General features: G+C 38.6%; 1 protein-coding gene across 1 annotated transcript; it reads right to left on the bottom strand.

Moving 5' to 3' along the window:
• Positions 1 to 15,802: 15,802 nt before the first annotated feature.
• Positions 15,803 to 19,896, bottom strand: LOC311300140 (zinc finger MYM-type protein 1-like). The gene is made up of 3 exons (XM_084424273.1): positions 17,906 to 19,896; positions 17,327 to 17,432; positions 15,803 to 16,511 (listed from the first exon to the last, which is right to left on the bottom strand). The coding sequence occupies exons 1-3, from the start codon at positions 19,408 to 19,410 to the stop codon at positions 15,984 to 15,986; spliced, it is 2,139 nt and encodes a 712-aa protein (XP_084280399.1). The 5' UTR covers positions 19,411 to 19,896; the 3' UTR covers positions 15,803 to 15,983.
• Between the last annotated feature and the right edge of the window lie 6,580 nt (positions 19,897 to 26,476).

Here is a 26,476-nt window from a genome sequence, read left to right as displayed (position 1 = left end):
CGTTGGAAAGGGGACCTTTTAGGCTTTCATTTAAGCCCAGTACTGAATCTGTCTGACAAACACAGAGGTCACAAGACTTCTTTAAACCAGAAATAACACACATTTTTTCACAATTTCCGCCTAAACTGTATGCTTTCTTTTATCCCTGTGGCATGAAAGAACACCATGGACACAAAACTCAACAACTTCAATACTCAAGGCACTCTGATGACTCAGAAAATGTATAATATACCCATACTATTTATTTGTGAGAGCCTTAAATTAGATTTCTGCAGCCAGCACAAGTCTTCAAATTAGAATAGAGCCAATAGAATGGACAAATAGAATACCCTATTAGTCCAGGGCCAAATGGCCTATTTATTCATGTACAGTTGTAATAAAAAAGTAATTGTTTCAATAGTGTTGTCAACATAACACTTGTAAGTGGTTTAACAAAATGTTTCTATCATGTATTTTGATATTCACCCACTTTCAGTTAGAATATCAGAAAGTAGCTCATGCACAGAATGTTGATGGATTTTGACAGTTTGACAAGGTTTTTTAAAAAGTCAGTTTTGTGAAAAGATTGTTGGTTCAGTTGACTGGTTATAACAACACTACCAACTATGCCATCTTCAATCAACTTCCATTGAGTTCCAGGGGTATTAAATGTAAGTACAAAATACTTTTTCTCTTGTGCTTGTGAATTGGTGGGGAATAGTAGCAATGACTAATGTAAGCTTGGCGTTTTTAGCAGGCTAGCTAGCTTGCAGGTTAAACTGGCTGTCATAGATTAATCATAGACTGGCATAGATTAATCTATGAAACAGTGTAACAGTAACTGCTACAGTGCAGTCAGGGCTCTCAAGTGTCACATGACAGTCACTCATTTCGGTCTTTTGTCACGCCCTCTCGCCACACATTGTATTTCTCATGCGGAAAAACTATTTATAATATATTTAATATGCCGCAGCGCCCAAAATGTCTCTGGCCGCGCCAGTCTCATTATGGAACCGGCAGGAATCAATCGCTGTAAAAATCTATTATTGTCTATCCATTATAAAAGTGCATCTATCCATTATAAAAGTGCATCTATCCATAATAAAAGTGCATATATCCATTATAAAAGTGCATCTATACATCATAAAAGTGCATCTATCCATTATAAAAGTGCATATATCCATCATAAAAGTGCATCTATCCATTATAAAAGAGCATCTATCCATTATAAAAGTGCATCTATCATTATAAAAGTGCATATATCCATCATAAAAGTGCATCTATCCATTATAAAAGAGCATCTATCCATTATAAAAGTGCATCTATCATTATAAAAGTGCATATATCCATCATAAAAGTGCATCTATCCATTATAAAAGAGCATCTATCCATTATAAAAGTGCATATATCCATCATAAAAGTGCATCTATCCATCATAAAAGTGCATCTATCCATTATAAAAGTGCATCTATCCATAATAAAAGTGCATATATCCATTATAAAGTGCATCTATACATCATAAAAGTGCATCTATCCATTATAAAAGTGCATATATCCATCATAAAAGTGCATCTATCCATTATAAAAGAGCATCTATCCATTATAAAAGTGCATCTATCCATTATAAAAGTGCATATATCCATCATAAAAGTGCATCTATCCATTATAAAAGAGCATCTATCCATTATAAAAGTGCTTCTATCCATTATAAAAGTGCATATATCCATCATAAAAGTGCATCTATCCATTATAAAAGAGCATCTATCCATCATAAAAGTGCATCTATCCATCATAAAAGTGCATCTATCCATTATAAAAGTGCATATATCCATCATAAAAGTGCATCTCTTCATCATAAAAGTGCATGTCTTCATGTTAATTTTATGAAGTATACTTAAGTAATTTAAGTATATTTTTTTAAGTAAACTTTATGTATTAAGTATACTAATACCAATGTGTACTTGTAGTAAACTTGTGTACTATTTCAATACTGATTGGGACTAAATTGGCCCACTTTTAGTATTTTTTGTATTTGTAAGAGTAGTAAACTAAGTACACAACTAGGTTTCTCATTTGTAATGCATCTGTTACTTATAAGTATACTAGTAGTTTACTTATAAGTTACTTATAAGTATACTAGTAGTTTACTATTTTAATACAAGTAGTACATTTTTTAGTTTATGAAAGTACACACTGATGTGTACTCTCAGTAAACTACTAGTTTCGTAGTTTATACTGCAAGTATACTTGTAAGTTTTCTTTAAGTGAACATAACATTATACTTATAGTTTACTATTTATATATTATTTTTGCACTTGAAAAATAACTTTAACTGTACTTTAATTTTAAAAATATTTTATTAGCTTCATGCATCCTTTTTTAATCAACACTTGAATGTCAGTAAGTTTCATAAAGAAAGGCAACATTTTAAACAAAAAAGTAGAATTAGAGTAAATTGTTATACACTACCAGTGGACTAGCCTACACAAAAATTCAGATATGCAGAATTAGAAACATATCTGTTTTATATCAATATTCTAATCAATATTTTCAAACAATGTAAGTTTCATAAGACTGTATATGAAAAACGGTGTAAAAAAATATTTAATTGACTACTCAATCAAAAGAGTTAACACAACTACAAGCCAAGTATACTTTGATTTCTTAATTATTATTTTAAGTATATCTGGATCAAAAGATTGAGTTCAAGTACAGGCCAAATATACCTGGGCCCGTATTCATAAAGAATCTTAATGCAAAGAGTAGCTCCTAGTGACAAAATTCAAAGAAAATTCTTAGAAATGTGGGCGTTTACTCTTAAAATTAAAGAACAAATCCCAGCAAAGAAAAAAGTAATTCAGAAAGCATCTTAACCCTTAAAAGAGGTCTTAAGGTCAAAATTGTTAGGAGTACGGACGAGGACTTTTCAGAGGCTGAAGAGATTCTTTAGCAGAGGAGAACATGGCAGAAAGACGAAGAGGGAGAAGAAAAGTGTTGCAGACAATGGGACTCAATGACAGTGAGTTAATAAGACGCTATAGATTAGATCGTGCAGGGATCATGTTTGTGACTGATCTTTAATAAGACGCGCTAACATCTCCGACACAGCGCAGAAATGCCATAGCGCCAGAAGTGAAAGTAATCACTACATTACGATATTTGGCAACTGGGAAAATGCAACAATGCAGCAGTGTGTAATGTACACAGTCGCATGTAATTTCTAAGTGAAGGCTTAGAATAGACCCTATACTTAAAATCACTCTTTTTTTTTTCTTCTTGGACAACCAGCCAATCACAGTCTTCAAAAGATTGTGTCATACATAGCAACGGGGTCAACCCCGCCTCCTCACTAAGATGAAAGTTTTTGTCTTTTCCTTGCTCAGAGTTGCTCTCAGATCGGCCCTGAATCGCTCTTAAGCTAAGACTCTCTATGTAAAAGTTTTTAAGCTAAATTAAGAGTTTTCTGAGAGGATTCTTAGAATCTTTATGAATACGGGCCCTGGACTTTTCTCTCAGTATAAATCAAGTACACTGAAGTGTAATTTTAAGTATATTTCTGAGAAGTACATAAAATGTAGACTGAAAGTATACTTTCTTATTTTAAGTTTAAAAGAAGTATACTAAGTGTGAAAAACACCAAGCTTACATTAGCTACTGCTACTATTCTGCTACTATTCCCCACCGTTTCACAAGCACAAGAGAAAAAGTATTTTGTACTTACATTTAATACCCCTGGAACTCAATGGAAGTTGATTGAAGATGGCATAGTTGGTAGTGTTGTTATAACCAGTCAACTGAACCAACAATCTTTTCGCAAAACTGGCAAAACCTTGTCAAACTGTCAAAATCCATCAACATTCTGTGCATGAGCTACTTTCTGATATTCTAACTGAAAGTGGGTGAATATCAAAATACATGATAGAAACATTTTGTTAAACCACTTACAAGTGTTATGCTGACAACACTATTGAAACAATTACTTTTTTATTACAACTGTACATGAATAAATAGGCCATTTGGCCCTGGACTAATAGGGTATTCTATTTGTCCATTCTATTGGCTCTATTCTAATTTGAAGACTTGTGCTGGCTGCAGAAGTCTAATTTAAGGCTCTCACAAATAAATAGTATGGGTATATTATACATTTTCTGAGTCATCAGAGTGCCTTGAGTATTGAAGTTGATGAGTTTTGTGTCCATGGTGTTCTTTCATGCCACAGGGATAAAAGAAAGCATACAGTTTAGGCGGAAATTGTGAAAAAATGTGTGTTATTTCTGGTTTAAAGAAGTCATGTGACCTCTCTGTTTGTCAGACAGATTCAGTACTGGGCTTAAATGAAAGCCTAAAAGGTCCCCTTTCCAACGATACCAAGCACCATATTATAGAATATTGACAATATCCCTAGCATGAGCCTAAACCAGATATACACCAGATTTCAAAAACGGAATTTATTTTAGGGGGTTAGTAACTTCATGAGCTGAAAAAAGTGATTTTGCTACCACCGCTGCACTGCTATCGTGATTTTTCTAATACTAGGGGTGTATACCTTGCCAAAAAACAATGATAGCATTTGCCCCCCCAGATGATACCGATGGACCAAATTTGGGGCCCTGGCTCATGGACTAATTCTATTCTGTAAATTTTAGTATACATCTGTATCTGAGCAAATAAAATATTTTTTGGGGAAATTCATGACTATTAAACTCAATTTAATAACTTGATTCAGAACTTCAGTTCAATAGCTTAACTTCTTAGGACTCAAAAATACATTAAGGCAAGTAAACCAAGAAAAATAAAACTACTTCTACATATTCAATGCACCATGAGTGCTTTTATTGTAAACATTGCACACATTTCCTGAACATTTAGGAAATACAGCAAAGTGTGTAAATACAGCAAATAAAGTGTGTAAATACAGCAAAGTGTGTAAATACAGCAAAGAAAGTGTGTAAATACAGCAAAGTGTGTAAATACAGCAGTGTGTAAATACAGCAAAGTGTGTAAATACAGCAAATTGTGTAAATACAGCAAAGAAAGTGTGTAAATACAGCAAATTGTGTAAATACAGCAAAGAAAGTGTGTAAATACAGCAAAGTGCAGAAATGCAACAGGCCAAGTCCAACGGGCAGTAACACCACACAGAGTGTGATTAAAACATGGTGGTGAGTGTAGTGAGACAGATATGAACAAACACATGGCTATGATATGACTTGCTTTTTTCTAACCCCATCTACTTGAGATTCTTTTTCAAAAATATTAATTGATCAACACAATCTGGCCGTAAACTGCTTCTCTGAGAAGACACTATGTCTCCTGCGGTGCTGAAAACTCTCTCTGAGGCCACACTAGTAGCAGGAATGCAAAGACAACTTCTTGCCAGATTTGCAAGGATTGGTAGCTCTGTCTCATGGGACTTCCACCAGTCCAGAGCATTTTCAGTCAGTGGCAGAGGAACCATGGATCTGTATTTGAGTACCTCGTCTCTGCTGACCACGCTAGCGGACCTTGATAGTGGACAGGTCTCTGGCACCTGCTGAAAGATGTTGCCGAAGAGCAAATCCATAGCTTTCAATTTTTTTGCAGGACGCATCTCATCTGAAAAAGAAAATTAATTAGATTGATGGAAACACATAATGAAAAAGTTGTTTGTTTGCATCTCATTTCTTGTCCTTAAATACATTTTGAATTACAAATGCATCCCAAACTTTTATGCTACAGTATGCCTAGCCTACCCTTTAAATTTAAACAGATTACTTATTATTAACAAGTTATTAAAATAAATACCTTCTTATGCTGTGTCTGGTGGTTTCTCTTCAACTGCATCCTCCTGCTGTTCCACTTGAATCTGTAACAAAATGAAATATAAATACGAACACCAGTCAAGTCAATAATTTCACTAAAACAAGCCAAGTACTATTTCGGACCATCATATTACAACTTATAATCCTTAATACAGTCTAGTTAATTAGCCAGCATTTGGTTCATGAAAATAAGGGAAGTTGCAAACATACACTGTTTGTGGCATCAACAGTAAGTTTGGTGAAGACAAATTCTCTTTCTTCGTTTTCTAGAAAGGGTAGCCCTTTGAAGCGAGGGTCCAATGCAGATGCTAGCAAAAAAAATAAAAAAAATACTAGTTGTTAGTGTTACCAAGTCAAAATGAAAACTTTGAACAGTGTTGTGCTATTAAAAGTTTTAATATAAGCAACAATTTGGTCTTAATAATAAACTAGAAAAATGTATTTCCGGAGGAACTGCAAAGTGTGCTTGCTCGGGTGCAGTGCACTAACGTTAGCAGGTAGTGGATAGATGCGAGATGCGAGAAAAAATGCGAGAATGCGAGAAAAAAGATGTAAAACTGTCTTTTATTTTTGAATTTAATTCCTCAATCGGCACTGGACTGGCATTTTCTGTCTTCCGCTGAGCCCTGGCCGTAGACAGATCATATGTTTTACCCTGTCAATGCAGTGGTCTGCGTTGCGCTGATCTTATTCACACTATCGAGTGTAGGTGCAGCATTCTAACATTGAGTCATAATGAGCTGTTTGTGAAGAAATGATCCGCTTCCAAATTATGTCATTTTAATCACGAAATTGAAACATTAAAAAACAATTTGCTCTTTATGGTGTGCGAGTGATAGAGCGGCAGCAACAAACCATCAGCTTGCAGCGTAACAACATTGAATGCTCGGCCGAACAGCTGATCATAGCTGTACAGGGCGCCTTATTATTTTCCATCTCCATAAATATATCTAGTAGTAAAGCTAATGCAAGGGCTAGAAATCTATTAATCTTTTGCTGATACTTCCTTAGCTGTGTCTGAAACCGCTCACTCGTTCACTAATCCCTACATAATGAATGGCAGTTGAGTGCACTACATAAGCAAAGAATTCGGACGCTGACATAATTATCACGCGCCAGAGAGCGCAGACAATTTGTCATAAACATTACCTACCCATCTTTAATATTTCCTTTTTTTTGGCTGTATGAATTGTAACAATTGTATGTATGTATTTTTCACGTTTATTGCATTATTTGATTTAAAAAAAAAGATAATAAAAACACTTGCTTGTCATATTTATTTACTTTTTACATTTATATGTGAAAATTAAAGAGAACAAAACACTACACAACACATTTGTTTATTCAAATATAGATATAACGGTATAGATAAATAAATAACCAGGCGTCTGGTCTTATAAATGATTGTTTTCTAACTCGCGTGCACCGTTGCCATGGTGACATTTTTGTTTATTTTTCATTCGCGCTCTATCGCCTTATAGGCCTATGTCACGAAAAAATTGAAGACCGGAAGTACGTCTTTTAGTAGGGATACGGCTCTTCCGGTTAGCTTTTTACAATGGCGGAGTCCGATAGATACCGCTGGACCAAATATCTCCGCAACCTGCCTGAAGTCACATATGACGATGTGGTTCGGATGGTAAATGAAAACTTTCAAGTGGAAAAGCGTGAAAGCTGAGGAATGGCTGTCTACGTCCTGACGCAGAGCAACCCGGTACACTACAACAACAGCGGCGGGCTGTTCGTCAGTAAGGTAAACGTTTCTATGGTAACAGGGAGTTGAACCAATCAGCAGACGTTGCTGCTACGCTTAGGATTGTGGGTAGTGTAGTTTTTTTTTCATACGATCGCGGATAAAACATGTTTTTCTTAAAACAGGGTTGATTTCATACGAACTTATAGCTTCTACAGGAGCAAAAACATTCGTTTCACAACCTCATAGCTCGTGGTCAGTCTACCTCGGATGGTTTAGACATTATGGCTGATAATCTAAATCCTTATGGAGAAATACTGTTGACCGGAAGTTCTGAATCCCTACTCCGCGTTCCGGAAGCAGGAAGTGTGACATAGGCGAGTCGGATTGTGGGAAATAGTGGGTGTTTCTCAATATGCGTTCTTCAGCGATCTTGCGTCCTTGTGTTCTCGTTTTACGTCATCATTAACCGTCGAAGTTCAGACCCAATTCTCAAGAACGCAAGTACAGAGGACGCATGAAAGAACCCGGATGTGTTCTTGATACCGAGGATGCATCGAATGCAGACTTGAGCTAGTACTCGCCTGGTGTCCCAGAAGTCATTGCGGCCAGTTCCGAGTTCGTTCTTCCAAGGAAGCTTGGCAAGACCGGTCTCCACGAGAACACAAGTCCGTTCTCTCTGCGTTCTTGGAATTGAGAAACAGCCAAAGTCTCAGCAAGTGTACATCGTATGTACACTCGAATTCAGAGAGGATTGTGGGTAAAAGTAGTGAAGAATGTAGGGAATGATGTCGTTCACTCAGAATTCGGACACCACTACAAAATGGCCGACACCCTAAATAGTGCACTATATAGTGGATAGGGAGCGATTTCAGACACAGCTCTTGTCATCATGGAGAGCGCGGTTCACGGTTGCATAGCAACGACAGACGCCACAGGAGAACAAGCGCTTGTGGAAAGGAGACAGCGGCGCGCTCGCGCTTTCCACTTGTTTTATGGTTTTTACACATCTAATGTGCGTTCCATTCGACAGGGTCCATATGCAGTGTTCACTGCTCCCCTACTCCCTGAGCACAGTATATCAGTTGAAGTGGACTTCACTGACAATAACCGCTCATTTGAAACGCCCTGCAAACGTCATCAAATAAAGTCAACGACGGAGTCGCGCAGATTATAACAAATGTATATAGGACTACATTCATATTTTAATTTTTATTATTATATTATATATTTACAATTATATTGCACTATTTTACAACTACCTAAAATAAAATCACTTTACTTCACAAACTAGCAGAGGTGGGACAAAGTCATTGTTATGCAAGTCACAAGTAAGTCTCAAGTCTTTGCCCTCAAGTCCCGAGTCAAGTCGAGTCAAAGATGAGGCAAGTCCCGAGTCGAGTCAAAAGTCAAAGCCAACAAGTCTCAAGTCGAGTCCAAAGTCCTACCATTTTAGTTTCGAGTCATTTCAAGTCCTCTTACCACATAAATACAATTTATACAAATCATGTACGTCTGTAAGATTTGTATTTATTTAAACCTCTTTTTATACTTTGATTTATAATCAAATACAGTAAAAAACTGAAAATTTAATTTTCACAAAAAATGCTTGTATTTCAACAGCATATTGCACTAGAACAATGCACAGCATGCAGCTTCAGTCCTGACTCCTGTATTGTATTAACCTCATATTGCAAAACAGTTCAAATTCAAATAGACATGGGTCGTTTTAGCCTAAACCTTTTTAAACATGTCATCAATAAAATCCTCACTCCTCAAAATTATCACTTCTGAAAAACTGGACCAACCTGATAATATAATTGGAATGCGTGTTGCAGTGCGTATGCGGTGCAAGACCAGCACGCGCAATAGTGCTTTCACATATGCTGCGTTTGCAGTGCGTGATCCGCGGCTGTACCACAAATGCATACTCACTATTTGTATTTCAAATCCAGAAGTTATTAGCATCTTTTATTTAAATTTTTTTTTTTGTCAGCATTGCGATTCTCTTTGTACACACGTATACACTCTTTAATAGACGTATTCACGTTTAAATACAATTTAAACAACGTATTATTTAATGCATTACTCTTATATAATTATATTTTAAGTTGCTCAAACAAGTGGTAAAATATTTAACCATGTACTTATATTAAAATCGCATAGCCTACATTTTAAAATTAAAACTTAAAATTGACAAAAACAGCAGACTCATACTCTTTCTTTTGCATAATTTAAATCTTTATACAATAAATCTCGCATGTCACAAAGAACTTGTTTTTCCACCTCCACGAATGGGACGAGTGTTATGTTGCCTTGTTGAAATATGTATTTTCCCTTGATTTAGGCTACCCCGGTCTTAAGTCTCAGCATTGCGATTCTCTTTGTACACATATACACTCTTTAATAGACGTATGCACGTTTAAACACAATTTAAACAACGTAGGCCTATTATTCAATGCATTACTTCTACTTATATTAAGTTCCTAAAGCAAGTGGTCAAATATTTAACCATGTAGGCTACTTATATAAAAAAACAGCCGATCTGCCGATCATGCCTTTTATTTTATATTTAAATTAATACAATAAATCTTGCATGTCACAAGGAACATGTTTTTCCACCTCCACGAATGAGATGAGATTTGTTCATTATGTCGCCTTCTTGAGGTAAATTGTAGTTTTCCTTGCTTTACCCTGGTCTTAAAGTGAAAATAGTATTTAATTAAATACATTTATGGTGAGATTAATACATTTTATTTAATTAATCGCATTTATGGTGAAATTACTAAATTTTTAGGTCAATCTGTGTTCATGTTGACCACGAAACATGCGCTGTCACTTTAATTCAGCGCGTGCAGCACATGTGCAGCACAGCAGAAATAGACTCGGTGCGGAAACGATCGCGGCACTGCTGTATGTATACGCACCCCACCTGGAACGGATCGACGGACTGCAACCGCGTGCAGTGTGAAAGCTCTAACCTGTTAACATGGGTACGGAAAAAAATACGCACCCGCTGGCGAATGTGAATGTGAAACGGGCGTTAGATGCTGTCGAATCAAAACAACGTGGGACTACAGTGATTGGATGTCGTGCACGCGCGCTCGCTGCATGCATACAGGTGGTGCACATTTTTTTACAGATGCAGATAAACTGAGAGCGGCGCGGCCATGTGGACATTTTTTCCCCCAGTTTTCATGGGAAGTAACAAGTCTTCTCGAGTCAAAAGGCGCAAGTCCAAGTGAAGTCACGAGTCATTGATGTTAAAGTCCAAGTCGAGTTGCAAGTCTTTGTACATTTTGTCGAGTCGAGTCTGAAGTCATCAAATTCATGACTCGAGTCTGACTCGAGTCCAAGTCACATGACTCGAGTCCACACCTCTGCAAACTAGCTAAGCTGGCTGCATTCACTGAGGTAAATTATAATCATCAAAAATAGTATATGTAATATTCACAACAATAACCGTTAAAAATACTGTCATTTGTATAACAATGGCGAAATGTATTACTTGCACACATACGTAAACTCCTCCATCGTTATGACCAGAGATATCATTTATAAACGCTAGATGTCTTATGGCGCAGTCACTTCCGGCATCATCGTTCGGCCATCTTGTGACAGTGCTCTGTGCATTAAGGTGAATGATCAGCACGCACACAAATCCTCTTATCTCGCTGAAATCTTGACGGATTTACAAACGGTTTGGTTTCTTACAAACGTTATTAACGTGGCTATAATTCCAAATGCTTGAAAATGTATGTTATAATTTTTCATATGTATGCAGTGTATGTATGCAGTGTCATAACTACATCTCTGACGTTTATAACAAACCAAACCGTTTGAAAATCGGTAGAAAAATGAGCAAGTTATGGTTATTTAAAAGTACATGCACCATTGAAGTAGTGAGCGAGTACACTGTCGCAAGATGGCCGCCATGTGCGGACGTCGACCTCCATTGGCCAGCAGTGCGCACGAGACATCTAGCCTTTATATATGATATCTATGGTTATGACCGTTCTGACTGGTGATGACGTGGTGCGCGAAATGACAGTTGGGTGTGTTGGTCATCGCTCTCCACTTCCTGTGAAGTGATGTATCGATGTTCCCTTATTCCCTATGCCGTGCGCAGTGCCATTCGAACTGAACATGTTCGCTCCCTTCGGATTAGACTCTAACTTAAGATGGCGGAAAACCCTGTGAAGTCCACTTCGCAGTCCACAACGCACCTCTACGTTGCGACGTTGTTGATTGTTTGAGCATGTGACTGTGCGTTTCTCCTTGTTTTCTATTGTTATGCGCAGCATATTTCCCATACGCACAAACACAGCCACAGACAATGAATTGTTTGTTCGGTTATCGAAGAAGAGCATGATGTATTTTGTATAAAGTTTTTATTTTTTTATTATTTTTTTATTAACTGCTTTGAGGATTGGAAATGCACAATTCATGCATACAAATCTGTATATATTAATAAATAAGGATGATTAAAATAGACCAATGCAAAAAACGAAATTCATGCCTGCATTTATTAAGACAAACCTGGTAAAAACGATTGCAGTCTATACACTGACTTGGCTGCTCTGTGAAATGTAATACAACAGTGCCACCTACTGTCTAAATGCATTAACATTAAAAGGTGAAACTCTTGCATAGACATAGGTAAATGGGTTTGTCTATTAGCCTGAAATAAAAAATCTAAAATTTAAATTCAGATCTTGTACATCCTCACATTGGAGTCTTGAGTTAATGTACAAAGTTTGATTTCGATACGGGATAGAGTTCCTGAAATATGAACTACTTCCTGTTTTGGCGACTACGCCGCTGATTTCGTTTGGCTGTGACAGGCAAACGCTTCCGAAAATCAAAAATCCTTCTAGTAACTTTTGTGAGGCTTGGTCCAAGGATCATGCACGTCCAGTTTCGTGAAGTTCGGACTAAATTTGTGACCTGTGAAAATTGAGTTTCGCTTTCTGTTCAATCCAGTGTGGCGGACAAACGACATGGACTCGTGATGTCATCTTCGCGAGCAACTTAAACCGGTACTGACCGTACGTTTTAAAGTTGGAACGGTGTCTCTGTCTCAAAGGGCCTAGGCGCAGGAGCTGGCCAAAATTTTTCTCCCGGGAATAATAATAATAATAATAAGTAGAAGAAAACTTAAGAAGAACTATAAGTGTGCTGCTTTCAGCAAGCACACTTAATAATAATAATAATAAGAAAACTTAAGAAGAACTATAAGTGTGCTGCTTTCAGCAAGCACACTTAATAATTCAAAGATTGTTGAGCATTTGCAATACTTTTGCTTTTGACAATTAGAGAGACATCTCTTACCTTTAAGCAGAATGTCGCGGGAGTTGGTATACCGGGATGAAAAGTCCGTTGTCATCGCTGATTTCATTTCTCGAGTCATGTCTGTATCGTCCTCGCAGGGCTCGAGATGTTTGAGTAGTTTAGCCTGGAGAGGCGCAATCACAGACACGGTTGGTTGTTCTTCTTCACACATCATAGTAGTAGCGATCTTAATGGATGTCATCACTTTCACAATATCCTCAGCATTACTGATGTCCGTTTCTGTGTGTACTTCTGTTCCCCTCCGCAAATCCTTTGACATAAGCGTTGCCAAGATTGCAGTTTGTTGTTCTAAGAAACGCTCAAGCATTTCCACAGAACTATTCCACCTAGTGCAAACGTCCTGTTTAAGTTTGTGTGCCGGCAAGCCGAGAATTTGCTGTTTCTCTTTTAACGTGCATGTAGCAGTTGAACTTCGGTGGAAAAAAGAGACAATACGTCTTACTTTGCCCAACAATCGCTCTGCACTGCTAACTTTCATGGCCTTTTGAGACACCAGGCTCAGAGTGTGTGCAAAGCAAGTGATGTGCGGGGTAAATCCAGCAACTTTACCTGCAACAATAATATTGCGGGCGTTACCAGTAACAAGAGCAGGACTCTTGTCTGCAATTGTCCACTCGGAACAGGCATCGCGCAGCAATTCTCCAATGTTTTTGCCTGTGTGGGCTTCATTTAGAGTCCTTGTTTGAAGAACGAAGCTCTGCATTTGCCAGTTCATGGAAATCAGATGTGCGGTAATAGTCACATAAGACTCTGTCGAACACGACGTCCAAGAGTCAGTCGTGAGAGCAAGGGCGTAGATTTGGTTTGAACATTGGGGGGGTTGTAATGTTTAATATAGTTAAAAAAAATTGTTCTGCATATTTTTCATGTGATCATGGTATAAATATTGGGGGGGTTATCTCCCCCCCAACCCCATACCCCCCCACCCCCCCCCCCCAACCCACCACGCTATAGGGGCGCATATCCTTGCAAATAAATCTTGCAATAGATGCAGTTATTGCTTTAGCACGATGGGTGTTTTCGGGAAGACTCTGAAGTTGACCAAATAGGTTAGGAGTAGCACTTCTCACGTCTGATCCTGAAATACTAGCAGCTACTTTAGGTGCAGGTATTTCTATATTAATGGCATGACGTCTGCGGAGATGGTTGCTAAGGTTTGTTGTATTTCCAAAGTATTTTAACTCAGATTTACAATGTCTGCAAACTGCAACGGACTTGTCAATCTTTCCATTTACTTTCTGAAAGCCGAAGTAATCCCAAACCTTTGATCTCATGTTGGCTGGTGCCTTGCAAATTTCTCCTTCTTCGTTGCCCTCCATTGTGCACTGCTGCGTTTATTCGAATGACAACAAACAGGCGCGAATTGAAGTTTAGTGACGTAATCCACTGCGCCACTGCAGTGAGGGCGCACATACGTCGCAGATGCAACTAATTTAAGATTTATATTTATTTATTTTAAATTATCCATCGTATATTCGTTATAAAATCGCGATTCATTCGATTTTTTTATATAAAATCGATTATTGACCAAAACAAACGATTCACGATTCAAAAATCCATGTGTCAAGATCGATGCATATGCATCGGCAGGATTTGTAATCGATGCATCGAGAAAATGAATGAATCGTTACACCCCTAGAAAATAGACATAAATAAAATGAGACGACACGAACTCGCTGTTGTCTGTGCGCCAGCTGTATTGACTGTGACGCAAAACAGTCATAGAGTGTGTCAGCTACTGCCTGCAGCCTTTGGTTTCCCCCTAGTGGACATTTCCTCAATTACACTTTATTTTTCTCTAGTATAAATCATATTGATTTTAACCACACTACATACTCACACCGGCGGCGTCTGTCCGCAGCGCCAGCTATGGCTCAAGATTCTGTTCAAAAACCTGTCGCGCCACTAGAGCGCCATTTACATAGTTTTATATTAAATTTACTACATTATATTTGTATCAAAGCATCATTAATGTAGCCTATATACCAGTGGCGGCTGGTGAAAAATATGTTAGGTGGGGCTGTGTCATATTCGGTTATTTTAAATAGCTTGGCCTTGGTAACCATGGGACACCAGGTCTTATAGACCAATTTTCAGTTGGTAAACTTTTTTTTTGTCTGAATATTACTTTAGCTCAGAATCTTTACATTTTACCTTATTATGAATGTTTATGTTACTTGCTTGAATCTTTGACCTAACTTTGTAACTGACCTCTGTATATTTATATCTGCCCTTGGTATGTCTATCTTTGATGTTGAGGTTTATTTAGTTCAATTCCTTAACCTAGGCCTATATTGTAAAGCGACCTTGTTGGAAAGGCTATATAAATAAAAAAAATCCTATTATAATTAATAACCACCCAGGATACCAGTGCTCTGTGAAAAGTAATTATTTAATGCCAATATTAAAAGGTTGAGGCATTTTTGCACAAAAACAAACATATTGCACAAACTTTCTATTTGCATTTGAAATTTAACTCAAACAAAATACTTAGTGATTAATTAGCTGATTAAATACAACAATTACCTGCAACAATTTTTTGTGATTTTAAACAAATGTTCCACAAAATGTACAGTAAATAACAAACGTAGTATTAAAGGGATAGTTCACCCACAAATGGTAAAACCATTTTTCTTTTTGAAAAAAGAATACCGGTAATAAAAAAGGAAATTTCTCTGGCATTTCTTTCTTTTTGCTGTATCGAAAACGTACCGAACCATTTTGGGGTGAACTATCCCTTTAAAGGGATACTCACCCTCATGTTGTTTCAAACCTTTATGAATTTCTTTCTTCTGCTGAACAGAAAGTAAGATATTTAGAAGAATGTCAGTAACCAGACAGTTTTAGATACCATTGACTTCCATAGAAAGAAAAAAATATACTATGGAAGTCAATGATATCTAAAACTGTCTGGTTACTGACATTCTTCTAAATATCTTACTTTCTGTTTAGCAGAAGAAAGAAATTCATAAAGGATTGAAACAACTTGAGGGTGAGTATATGATGACAGAATTTTCATTTTTCAGTGGAGTATCCCTTTAAGACAATTTATATTTATAAAATTACTATGTACAAATAAACAGTGTGAGTGTGTGTGTGTGTGTGTGTGTGTGTGTGTGTGTGTGTGTGTGTGTGTGTGTGTGTGTGTGTGTGTGATCTCATTTGTACAGGAATTTTGCTCTTCTCTCTTTCTGAGTGGCAAACCTCTCAATGACCCTTTTGTTGAAGTCAGGAATGTCCCTGATAAGTTTCTTCTCCATGGAGAGCATCGCCAGAGCATTCAGGCGATCCTGCGTCATGGTGTTTCTCAGGAAAGTCTTGATCCTCTTTAAAGTAGAGAAGCACCTCTCAGACTCAGCTGTAGTCATGGGTGTGGTGATGAGGATCTTGAGAAGACTGACAGTCTCTGTGAAAGTGCTCTGAAGGTTGTTCTCCATGAAAAACTGGTACAGAGGTACTGCACCACTGCAAGCATTGAACTCGTCGTTCTCATAGATGAGGGACAGTTCTGTTTTGAGCTTGGCCTTGTTCAGCATGGGGTATGCCTCCACTGTTGTTTCAAGCGCTGTGTCAGGGAACTTCACACAGTGTTGTGGGAAGAGCTCTCCATGCAACAGTGTTGCGCTGATGAGGTGCTGGGTGAAGGAGAACCGCTCCTTGGCATGGGTCAGGATGGTATCACATACCTGTAAAAGATTCATCAGCATAAAATTTCCAATAAAGCCATTTTAATGAAAGTGATTCTGACTGAACGAGTCAAGTATGATTATTAAAGGGATAGTTCACCCAAAAATGAAAATTGTGTCATCATTTACTCACCCTCAAGTTGTTTCAAACCTGTATGAATTTCTTTCTTCTGCTGAACACAAAAAATATATATTTTGAAGAATGTCGTCAACCAGACAGTTGATGGACCCCATTGACTTCCATAGTATTTTTTTTTTCCAACTGTGGAAGTCAATGGGGTCCATCAACAGTCTGATTACTGACATTCTTCAAAATATCTTTCTTTGTGTTCAGCAGAAGAAAGAAATTCATACAGGTTTGAAACAACTTGAAGGTGAATAAATGATGACACAATTTTCATTTTTGGGTGAACTATCCCTTTAAAGGTTTTAACACCATTATTTCTAATTGCACTTTACACTACGTTTACTTCTCCTCACTAGTTCCCTATTGGTTTCCGTTACAAAACAAGGTTTAATTTAAATATATAAACCACTTTTTTTTCTGTCACATGTGACAACATGTGCCACACACTGAATTTCTTTTCAATGAAAACTGCTATTATTTTGCTGCTTGTGACTGCTTTGTCATAAACCAGAATCTACTGAACTAACAAGAATATAAATTCTAGACCACCTGGTCCATCAATCGATCAGTCAGATGTGGGAATATGCCATCCTAAGGTTTGTTTTATTTTTTTTATTACATAGCTACATACCACCACAGACATAAAAATCTTTGTAGAGGAAACACTGACTGTTACATCTCAACTTACCTCTGTAGCCAGCCTCTGTTGTTCTCCTGTTCCCAGCATCCTTCGTCGCTTTATAGGTTGCTGCTGGTCCGATGCACCATCACCACACAGAGAGGGAATAGAGGCCCTGGTCCAAAAATAGAGTTTAAGTTGTTAACCTGTCATCAGACTTCTTAACTCCCACAAGTGCACATCCACTGACTCATATACACACACATAAGGACTATGCCTATCAGCTAGTCATCTGTGATGTACATAAAATTACATTGTTATCATTGTTCTATTATATTTCTAAGCTGGATGCATTCTGATGTGTCCTGTGTAAATTATAGTCTCTAAATGACAAGAAGTTAATATTTAATAACAATCTTCTAGAATAAGCCTGTTGTTAGAAACTGTTTTTGATAACTACTTTACCTTCATTATTATCCAAATCTAATAGTCTCTTTGCTTTTAAAATACTGAAATGCATATAATTGTAATGAGCTTATGATAATCATCCAGTTGGATGACTAGGCACATTTAGACACAAATCTGGAAATAAGCAAATCACATTTCTAACAAAAGTTTTATCAGCCAATCGTAAATAAAGTTATTTACCTGATCGTTTGCACGCTGTCTGTAAACTTCTGGACAAGTGATTTGATGAAAACTGCGTCGATGTTCCTTTTCTGCAGCTGGTTGAACAGCATGTCCACATGTGGCATGATTTTGTGGAACAGTGCCAGAAAAAAACAGAAAGCCTCGTCTTCAAGCATCCTCACAAAGCCCCCAGCCTCTCTGACAGTTAGGGGATCAAAGTTTCCATTATCTCTGATGGTCTGAAAACACTTTAGGAGGTCATCTCTTTGTTCGTACACGGTGTTTACAGCGCGACTGTGGAAGTTCCAACGTGTTGTAGAGGCTCTGGGAAGTCTATGGGCAACCACTTGGTCAAGTACGGTGGTTCGCTTGGGTGACCTGGAGAAGAAAGCAGAAAATCCTGCAAGATCGGAAAAAAAAGTGCCGATTTTGGGGATGTGTGACGTTGCCTGCTGCATGATGAGATTTAACTGATGCGCGTAACAGTGGACGTAATGAGCGTTTACATGGACATCCATCACCTTGCGCTGCACTCCGCCGGTGGCTCCCCTCATTACATTAGCTCCGTCGTAAGCTTGGCCTATAAGTTTGGCTTTTTGTCCATCTGGGAGTATGACGCTTAGCCTCTCCAGAAGCGCTGTAGCGATGGTGTCTGCCGTGGCATTCTGGATCGAAATAAACTCATAAAACCGCTCTTGTATGTTGTTTTTGCCATCTAAATAACGTAGCACAAGCACCAGCTGACAGTGGGTGGAAATGTCAGTTGTCTCATCAGCTTGTATGGAGATGAAATCTGCGCTCTTGACTTCCTCCAGAATGTAATCCTTCAGCACTGACAGCATGCAGTCTAATAACTCATTTTGAATCGTCTTTGACGTACCTTTAAAAACGGTGGCTGTCTTGAGGTGCTCCTCCAGCACGCTGTCGAGTGAAGCAACGAAGTCCACCAGTCCCCTGAAAATGCCAGGATTGTTCGAGGTGTCAGTCTCGTCATGCCCACGCAAGGCCAGCTCAAAAGCCCCACAAAACTTCACACAGTCGATTATTTTTGATAAGATGTGCCGGTTTTTATCCACCTCCTCGTTGTGTTTCCTCACCGCAACCCTGTGGCCTTCATCAAGCTGCGTCGCGATGTTAACCCTTCCCAGTACAGCTAGCTTGACGGAATTATCCATGTGTACCTTGGTGTTCTCGTGTTTCGTTACTTTCTCTGACAAGTGCTTCATATCCCTCATTCCGGTAACTGTCCATGCTGGATCTGTCCCCGTATTTTTGAAAAGTATGCACGGAAAGCAAAATAAGGCATTAACATGAGAACATCCAGCCAACCAAGCCTTTCTGGTATACCAGCTGCGTGAGAAGCCTCGCACGTACTGCTTTCCTTTATCACTTGCCTGTTGTCTGATCGAAATATCTGGTTGATCTGGGCCCAGCTCTTTCACACGGAGTTTATTTACTAAGCTTCGTCTTTCAAACGGATATTGGACAAGAGATTGAATCGAGTTAGAGTCGTCTGGAGTCATTTTGTTCGCCGTTGTAATTTATCATACAGTAAAAATGGCGCCCTATAGAATGAAACTCGATACTTTAGTCGTGGTTCGCGCCCATTGCTCGCGCCTCGCGGCCGCGCGCAGTTTGGGGCGCTAGGCGAAGCGCCCATAGCTGACTAGATTTTAGCTCGCTGATTGGCTACAGTTTATGTCAAACATTTATATCTAAAATCAGCAATTGGCTAAGCTGCTCCAAAGACCCGCCTTTCTGGGGCGCTTTCTCCAGCGCCCCAGAGCTGATCACGTGTACAGATCTAGACGGGACGTGTAGAAAAAACTGACATTTTGAATTTCTATCATATTTTTCACATATACTAGGTGCATTTACTATCTCAAACACACAAATATTGATAATTTGTATATATGATTTATTTATGTATTTACATGTATTTGCCTACAGTCTATGGTATTTGCTCAAGGGGGGGCGGCGCCCTAGCGCCCTCTATTGGCCAGCCGCCCCTGCTATATACTGACTTCACCCTGTGCTGCAAGATACATTTAGTTTTATATTCAAATTTACAGAAATCAGCTGCGTGGATGAAAATGACCGGATTTTCAGGTGAGATTCTCAATTAATTCAGTTAATGTACGTCCTGAGGTAAAGTGTTCAGACTGCAGACTCAGCAACGATTGTATTTAATTGTAATTGAAAACTGAATTGCAATTATAACATAGTAGCCTACAGACATTATCTTAATTTCGTAATGTCCTTAAAGAGCAACTTGCAGGTTAGAAGACCCAACAAGTCAATGTATAGAAAAATAATGTAGGAACTAGATTTTCTTAAAAAACAAATTATAAATGCGCTACAGTGGCTTCTGGAGTCGTTTTTGTGAGAAAATTTTACTTCCGCATCTGAAAATGGGCGTGACGGGCGAGAGTCGTGACGTGGCACGAGGGAGAGCGGTCGATTCAAACAACAGGGAAATATGGATTGCAATGACATTTCGGACGCTGAGGAAATTGTTGACGGACCACAGCCATACAATTATGAGCCTGCTAGGCTGCCAAGAGAGCAGGGACAGGCCAGGATCAATGTTAGACAGAACATATTGGAACTTAACAGAAACTAAGCTTTGATCAGGCGTTTGTCATGCTCATTAATATCCGCCCAGACTAACGTTACGTGATATAACTTAGCGGTTTCTCATCGAGAGACAGAGAGATATTTATTCCTGCTAACATTTTTTGTTCCATAGGTGCTTGTGTGGGAAATGCGAGGCAATGTTTACAGCTGAGGAAAGTCAGTGTTGCAGGGAGGTGGATGCATACTGGGCCTTAGTGGAAAATGCCAAACTTGCATGGTTGCAGTTAGTGTTACTACAGTAAAGCCATGGTGAATGTTGCTGATCTGTGGACACTGGATAGTTCGTTCATTCATTGCACAATGTTTATTTCTGGTTTCCACGTCAGCGCTGTTTGATCCGTTAATAACGGAGAAATGTGAATATTTCTCACTAGATCTCGCAGCGATGTTATTACTTCAGTGGCGAATTCAAATGCTTGATTTACTGGATCTCGCAGTTACAGTGTTGCTTGATCAGGCTCGCGCTGCACTGGTCCAAACTGATAAACAGTCCACACAAACACAATAACGAGTAGCTCAGTTTCGTTCCGCTTACATTGCGTTTGCCAGTTGATGTTGTGCTCGCGCCTACATCCGGCGGGAGAACCCGAAGATGCGTGCACTGAAAGAGCTCAGGTTACAAATTACAATGGATGTAAATGAAGAAACCGAGTTCTCCGACGAGCATGCCTATGACCGAGTGTGCGGTGACATACGCGGCAGTGAAGTCTGCTCTCTTCACCTGAACAAAACGCACCCAAGAACGAAAAGCCTTGTTTTTCCTAGAAGGAAAATGATGGACACGATGTCCTAACAGGCTGGATTTTGTGCAACCAGCACAAACACAATAATTTACCATTATGGCTTCTCTAAAACTCGATCTAAAACTTTCTCTATCGCTCACTACTGCTCTAACTACTACACCCACAATGAGAGCGCTGGCTGAACGCGAGCTCATATTTACCTCGGCATACGTCATATGACGCGTTGCTATAGGGGGAAAGGCGTATTCCAGAGCCTAGCACATTTTCATCAAAATCTCTACAACCAATTAGATTTCATTAGTAATTTCTACATATATGTTTTTAAAAAACCTCTTCAGACAAAATCAAGTATTAATTCAGTTATAAATTTAACCTGCAAGTTGCTATTTAAACATAACAATATTGCTGGCCATAAACTGAGAAAGTGCGCGTGTTCGATACCTCGAGTTGTAGGGGCGTTGCTAGGGTCTTGACATTGGGGGCTTAGCCCAGTCATCTGACTTGAAGTTCAATGATAGGAATGAAACAATGAATGAGTTGTTGTTAATTCTCCATTTTCAGTGTATGTTTCATTTAAAAAACGGCGGCAAAACAGCGATTAAAAGCCGTTCAGCTCGCGAGATGAGAAAAGTGACATCGGTTGCTATAGAGCTGGTAAGTCCCGCCCCTTCCGTAAAACCCCGCTGGACCTCTAGGTTGAAAAATCGTCAATGCAAGTGAATGGGAGAAAATAATTATTTTCTGGTCCCGTTTGAATTGTGCCATGAATTTGAACATATGTTGTCTGTGAATTTTTTATATAATCTTTCATGTTACGAGTTTGACAGTATATGGTATGATTCTTCGGCTAGCAGTTGTGGAAAAGACATAACGAGAAAGACTACATGTCGCCTATGTGACGTCACCCCATAAAGTTGACTTACCCGTGGTTTTCGCCAACCTCAACGATTTTGTCCTCTCCCTGAAAGAAGGCGGTGAAGTGCACCAAAGAGACAGTCATGTTTAGCGGGATCCGTGAGATAGTGTCCGTTTGCGAATGGTGGTGAAGTTTCAAACGCATCGAAAGCAGCGAAGAGTTGTAGTCCACAAAGTGCTCTCACACAAAGTCTAACCGTATCAAACTTCTACCCGCTAAATTGTAGCATTCTTCACACGAAAGATTATATAAAAAATTCACAGACAAGTTGAGACAACATATGTTCACATTCATGGCACAATTCAAACGGGACCAGAAAATAATTATTTTCTCCCATTCACTTGCATTGACGATTTTTCAACCTAGAGGTCCAGCGGGGTTAGCGAAGGGGGCGGGACTTACCAGCTCTATATCAGACAGAAAAGTTGATGCTAGCGATGTTAGGATTTCCTAACCTGAAATAAGATAGGATGAAGCAAGATAGGATTCCTAAAGTTATTTAGTATTTGCTTCGGTAATACCAATTGGGGAAAATCCTTAGACTCTTCCTGTAATACGGCCCCTGATATCTAGCTAGCTATCCATCTGAGGGGAATAACGTTAATTTACACATCGTGTTTCAGTCGCCAAATCAGATGTATAGGCTAACGTTACTTCATCTACATTCTTCACGAGAAACGGATTATGGCTCACAAAATGGATTAGCTATCTAGGCGAAATAGTAAGGTCCCACGTACTTTATATATAGGCTACAGTACATGTTCTGCATAATACCACAGTGAGTACAGGGCTAAGTTAGACCAGGGTTGCTAAAGAGCCTTCACCGACCTGAGCTTAATGATGAGGGAACGGCGCCAGTAGATAACTCTTGCCTCTCATCCGCCTCGTATCGTTCATGACTCCTTATTTTACTTTTTAAAAAGTGTCTAATGTCCATAATAGCTACCACCAGAAGCCACAAACAACAATGACAGTCAAGCCCTAAAGCTGTAAGTTAACCGATGGCTCTTTCAGGCTCTCTCCTCTGGTGCGCACCATAGACTAAAAAATACTCACACTAAATACAAGCATGCTGTAACCATAGTAACATTGATCTGCTTGAACACATTTTAATCGTCTTTAATACATGATTGATTCCGAAGGATAGATTAAAAGACCCGGTCAATTTCTTTAAATAAATACAAAATTATTTAAAAATTATTATTATTATCAATAAATTAAATTTTTTGAGATCCGGGGCTATTAAAAAAAGAAAAAAAAGAAAAAAAGCCCATGTCTAACGACGCGCTAGCAGCGCTGCGCTTCTCGTCCGTGTGCGACTCCCTCAGTACCTGCCCTTATAAAACCAAATTTAATGTATTCAGCGTCGTATTTTCTCGCCACACACTTCGAAGCTTTTCCCTGCACAGGTCTGTCTCCCACATCTGCTTTTCTTTTCAGAAAACGATTAACGATATTGTAACGTAATACTGCGTCTGATCGAACAAACGTTCAATCTGACATGATTGGTGTTGTGATATTTAAACCTAAATTTGCTTTTAGATAATGCATTTTGACTTGACTTGAGTGTTTTTGATCATATAAATTCATAAGAACAATTAGATAATTAGAAAATAACAAGATTTGTACATTAAAAAATTTATAAAAATTAATTTGGGGGTAGTCTACCACTGCCTGCCCTACACCATAGACATAATAAATACATAGACGCCCTATTGGCCGCTTTGGAACGTTGCTGCGATACGTAAACGCATCCGCCATTTTGCGGAGGGCAAGACTGCGCTGTAATCAAATGCAAGTAAACAGGTGAGCTGCGGTTTTTCTGTATAAAAACCCCAAATCAACCGATTTCAGTTTGTATGTGGTGTACAAAAAAAGTTCCATCTCTAGTTATTTAAAATCTCGATAGTTAGAGTTATTAAATTTATTTATTTTTAATAAGGAATGGCCAAAGCTCAGGGTTGTCATGTATTTGGTATTTCATTCTTGGATAAGAATTGTGAACACCCCCATACTGAGATATAATTTAATTTTCACATTAAATTAAATAAAGTTTTCTTATTGTGGGAAAAGCATATTCTGTCATTGACCCGATTTTAGCAATAAAAAAGATAACTGATGGATCAATACATGGTACAACTACAGTGCAATGCAAATAGTAAATATAAAATAAAGTGAGAAGTACACACAGATTTACTTAGCCCTATCGCCTAACGACTACAGCCCCATTGACTCCCTGTGCCAATGCATCGATGAAATAAACAGTTGGATGTGTCAAAACTTTCTTCAATTAAACAAAGACAAAACTGAAGTCATTGCGTTTGGAAACAAAGATGAAGTTCTCAAGGTGAACGCATACTTTCACTCTAGGGGTCAAACAACTAAAAATCAAGTCAGGAATCTTGGTGTGACACTAGAGTCAGACCTTAGTTTCAGTAGTCATGTCAAAGCAATAACTAAATCAGCATACTATCATCTGAAAAATATTGCAAGAATAAGATGCTTTGTTTCCAGACAAGACTTAGAGAAACTTGTGCATGCTTTCATCACCAGCAGGGTGGATTACTGTAATGGACTCCTCACTGGCCTTCCCAAAAAGACCATAAGACAGTTGCAGCTCATACAGAACGCTGCCGCCAGGATTCTGAGCAGAACCAGAAAATATGAACATATCACACCAGTCCTCAGGTCTTTACACTGGCTCCCAGTTAAATTTAGGATTGATTTTAAAGTATTATTACTGGTATATAAATCATTCAATGGCCTAGGACCTCAATACATTGCAGATATGCTCACTGAATATAAACCCAACAGATCACTCAGATCATTAGGATCATATCAGCTAGAAATACCAAGGGTTCACTCTAAACATGGCGAGTCCGCTTTTAGCTATTATGCCAGCCGCAGCTGGAACCAGCTTCCAGAAGAGATCAGATGTGCTCCTACAGTAATCACATTCAAATCCAGACTCAAAACACATCTGTTTAGCTATGCATTTACTGAATGAGCACTGTGCCACTGTTCGTCCGACTGTTTGTACTGTACTGTATTTTATTTTTCTAAACTGTTTTAATAATTCTTATTTCTTTTATTATTTTAATTTCTTCTATGTAAAGCACTTTGAATTGCCATTGTGTATGAAATGTGCTATATAAATAAACTTGCCTTGCCTTGCCTTGCCTTACAAAATTGGCTAAAGGTTTAGACATCCCGTACAAGAAAACCAAACTTTCTTTAACTGGCGTAATAGGTGAAGATTCTGTTTTGTATGAAACCCCGCCCATAGAGGTACAATTTGGCCCGAAAACTCTGACGACAAAATTGCTATGTGCTCCATTGAATACAGGTGCAATTTTAGGCATGGATCTTCTGAGACAAGTACATCTAACTTTAGACATGTCCTCAGAATCTGCTAGCATTAAAATTTCCTCAGCAAGAATTTCTACCAATAATGCAATCACTCCAGAGTATGCTTTCTTACTGAATCATCCAATTTGGGCTAATGACAAGGATGATTGTGGTTTATTGACAGGTGTAGAACCAGTCAAATTGACAGGAACTCCACCCCCGGTTACCAAACAGTATCCGATCAGTAAGGAAGCCATACAGGTAATCAAACCTATTGTAGAAAAGCTGCTGACGCAAGGAGTGCTAGTTAAAACCAACAGTCCCTGTAACTCACCCATATGGCCCATCAAGAAATCCAATGGGACATGGAGACTCACCATAGACTACAGAGTATCCAATAAAAACATTGATAAAATCACCCCACTAGTGGCAGATCCATCTACAATTTGTAATGGCTTACCATTAGATTGTAAGATTTTTTCAGTAATTGATATGTCTAATGGATTCTTTTCTGTACCATTGCACTCTGACAGCCAGCCATGGTTAGCTTTCACAGTTGACCATGAACAATATCAGTGGACCCGATTGGCCCAGGGATTTCAAAACTCCCCAAACATATACCATCAGGCTGTCAGACGTGATTTGTGTGACCCAGAATGTCCAGTAAAACAGTCCACTATGATCCAATATGTCGATGATATTTTGATTGCCTCAACAGATCACGAGGTACATCAAACTGAATTGGCATCATTGTTGGACTATTTGCATAAAAAAGGACACAAATGCAGCTTTCACAAAGCTCAAATTGCTAAAAAGCAAGTCACATTTCTGGGTCAAACAATTGGTGCAGGAAATAGATCCATTACACGGGATCGAGCGGCTTCAGTCAAAGCCATACCTCCGCCTACTACCATTAAAACACTACGCTCATTTTTAGGAACAGCA

The sequence above is a fragment of the Rutilus rutilus genome (genome assembly GCF_951802725.1).
Source record: "Rutilus rutilus genome assembly, chromosome: 11".
Taxonomy (NCBI): Eukaryota; Metazoa; Chordata; class Actinopteri; order Cypriniformes; family Leuciscidae; genus Rutilus; species Rutilus rutilus.
This window is presented reverse-complemented; position numbering and strand designations above follow the sequence as displayed.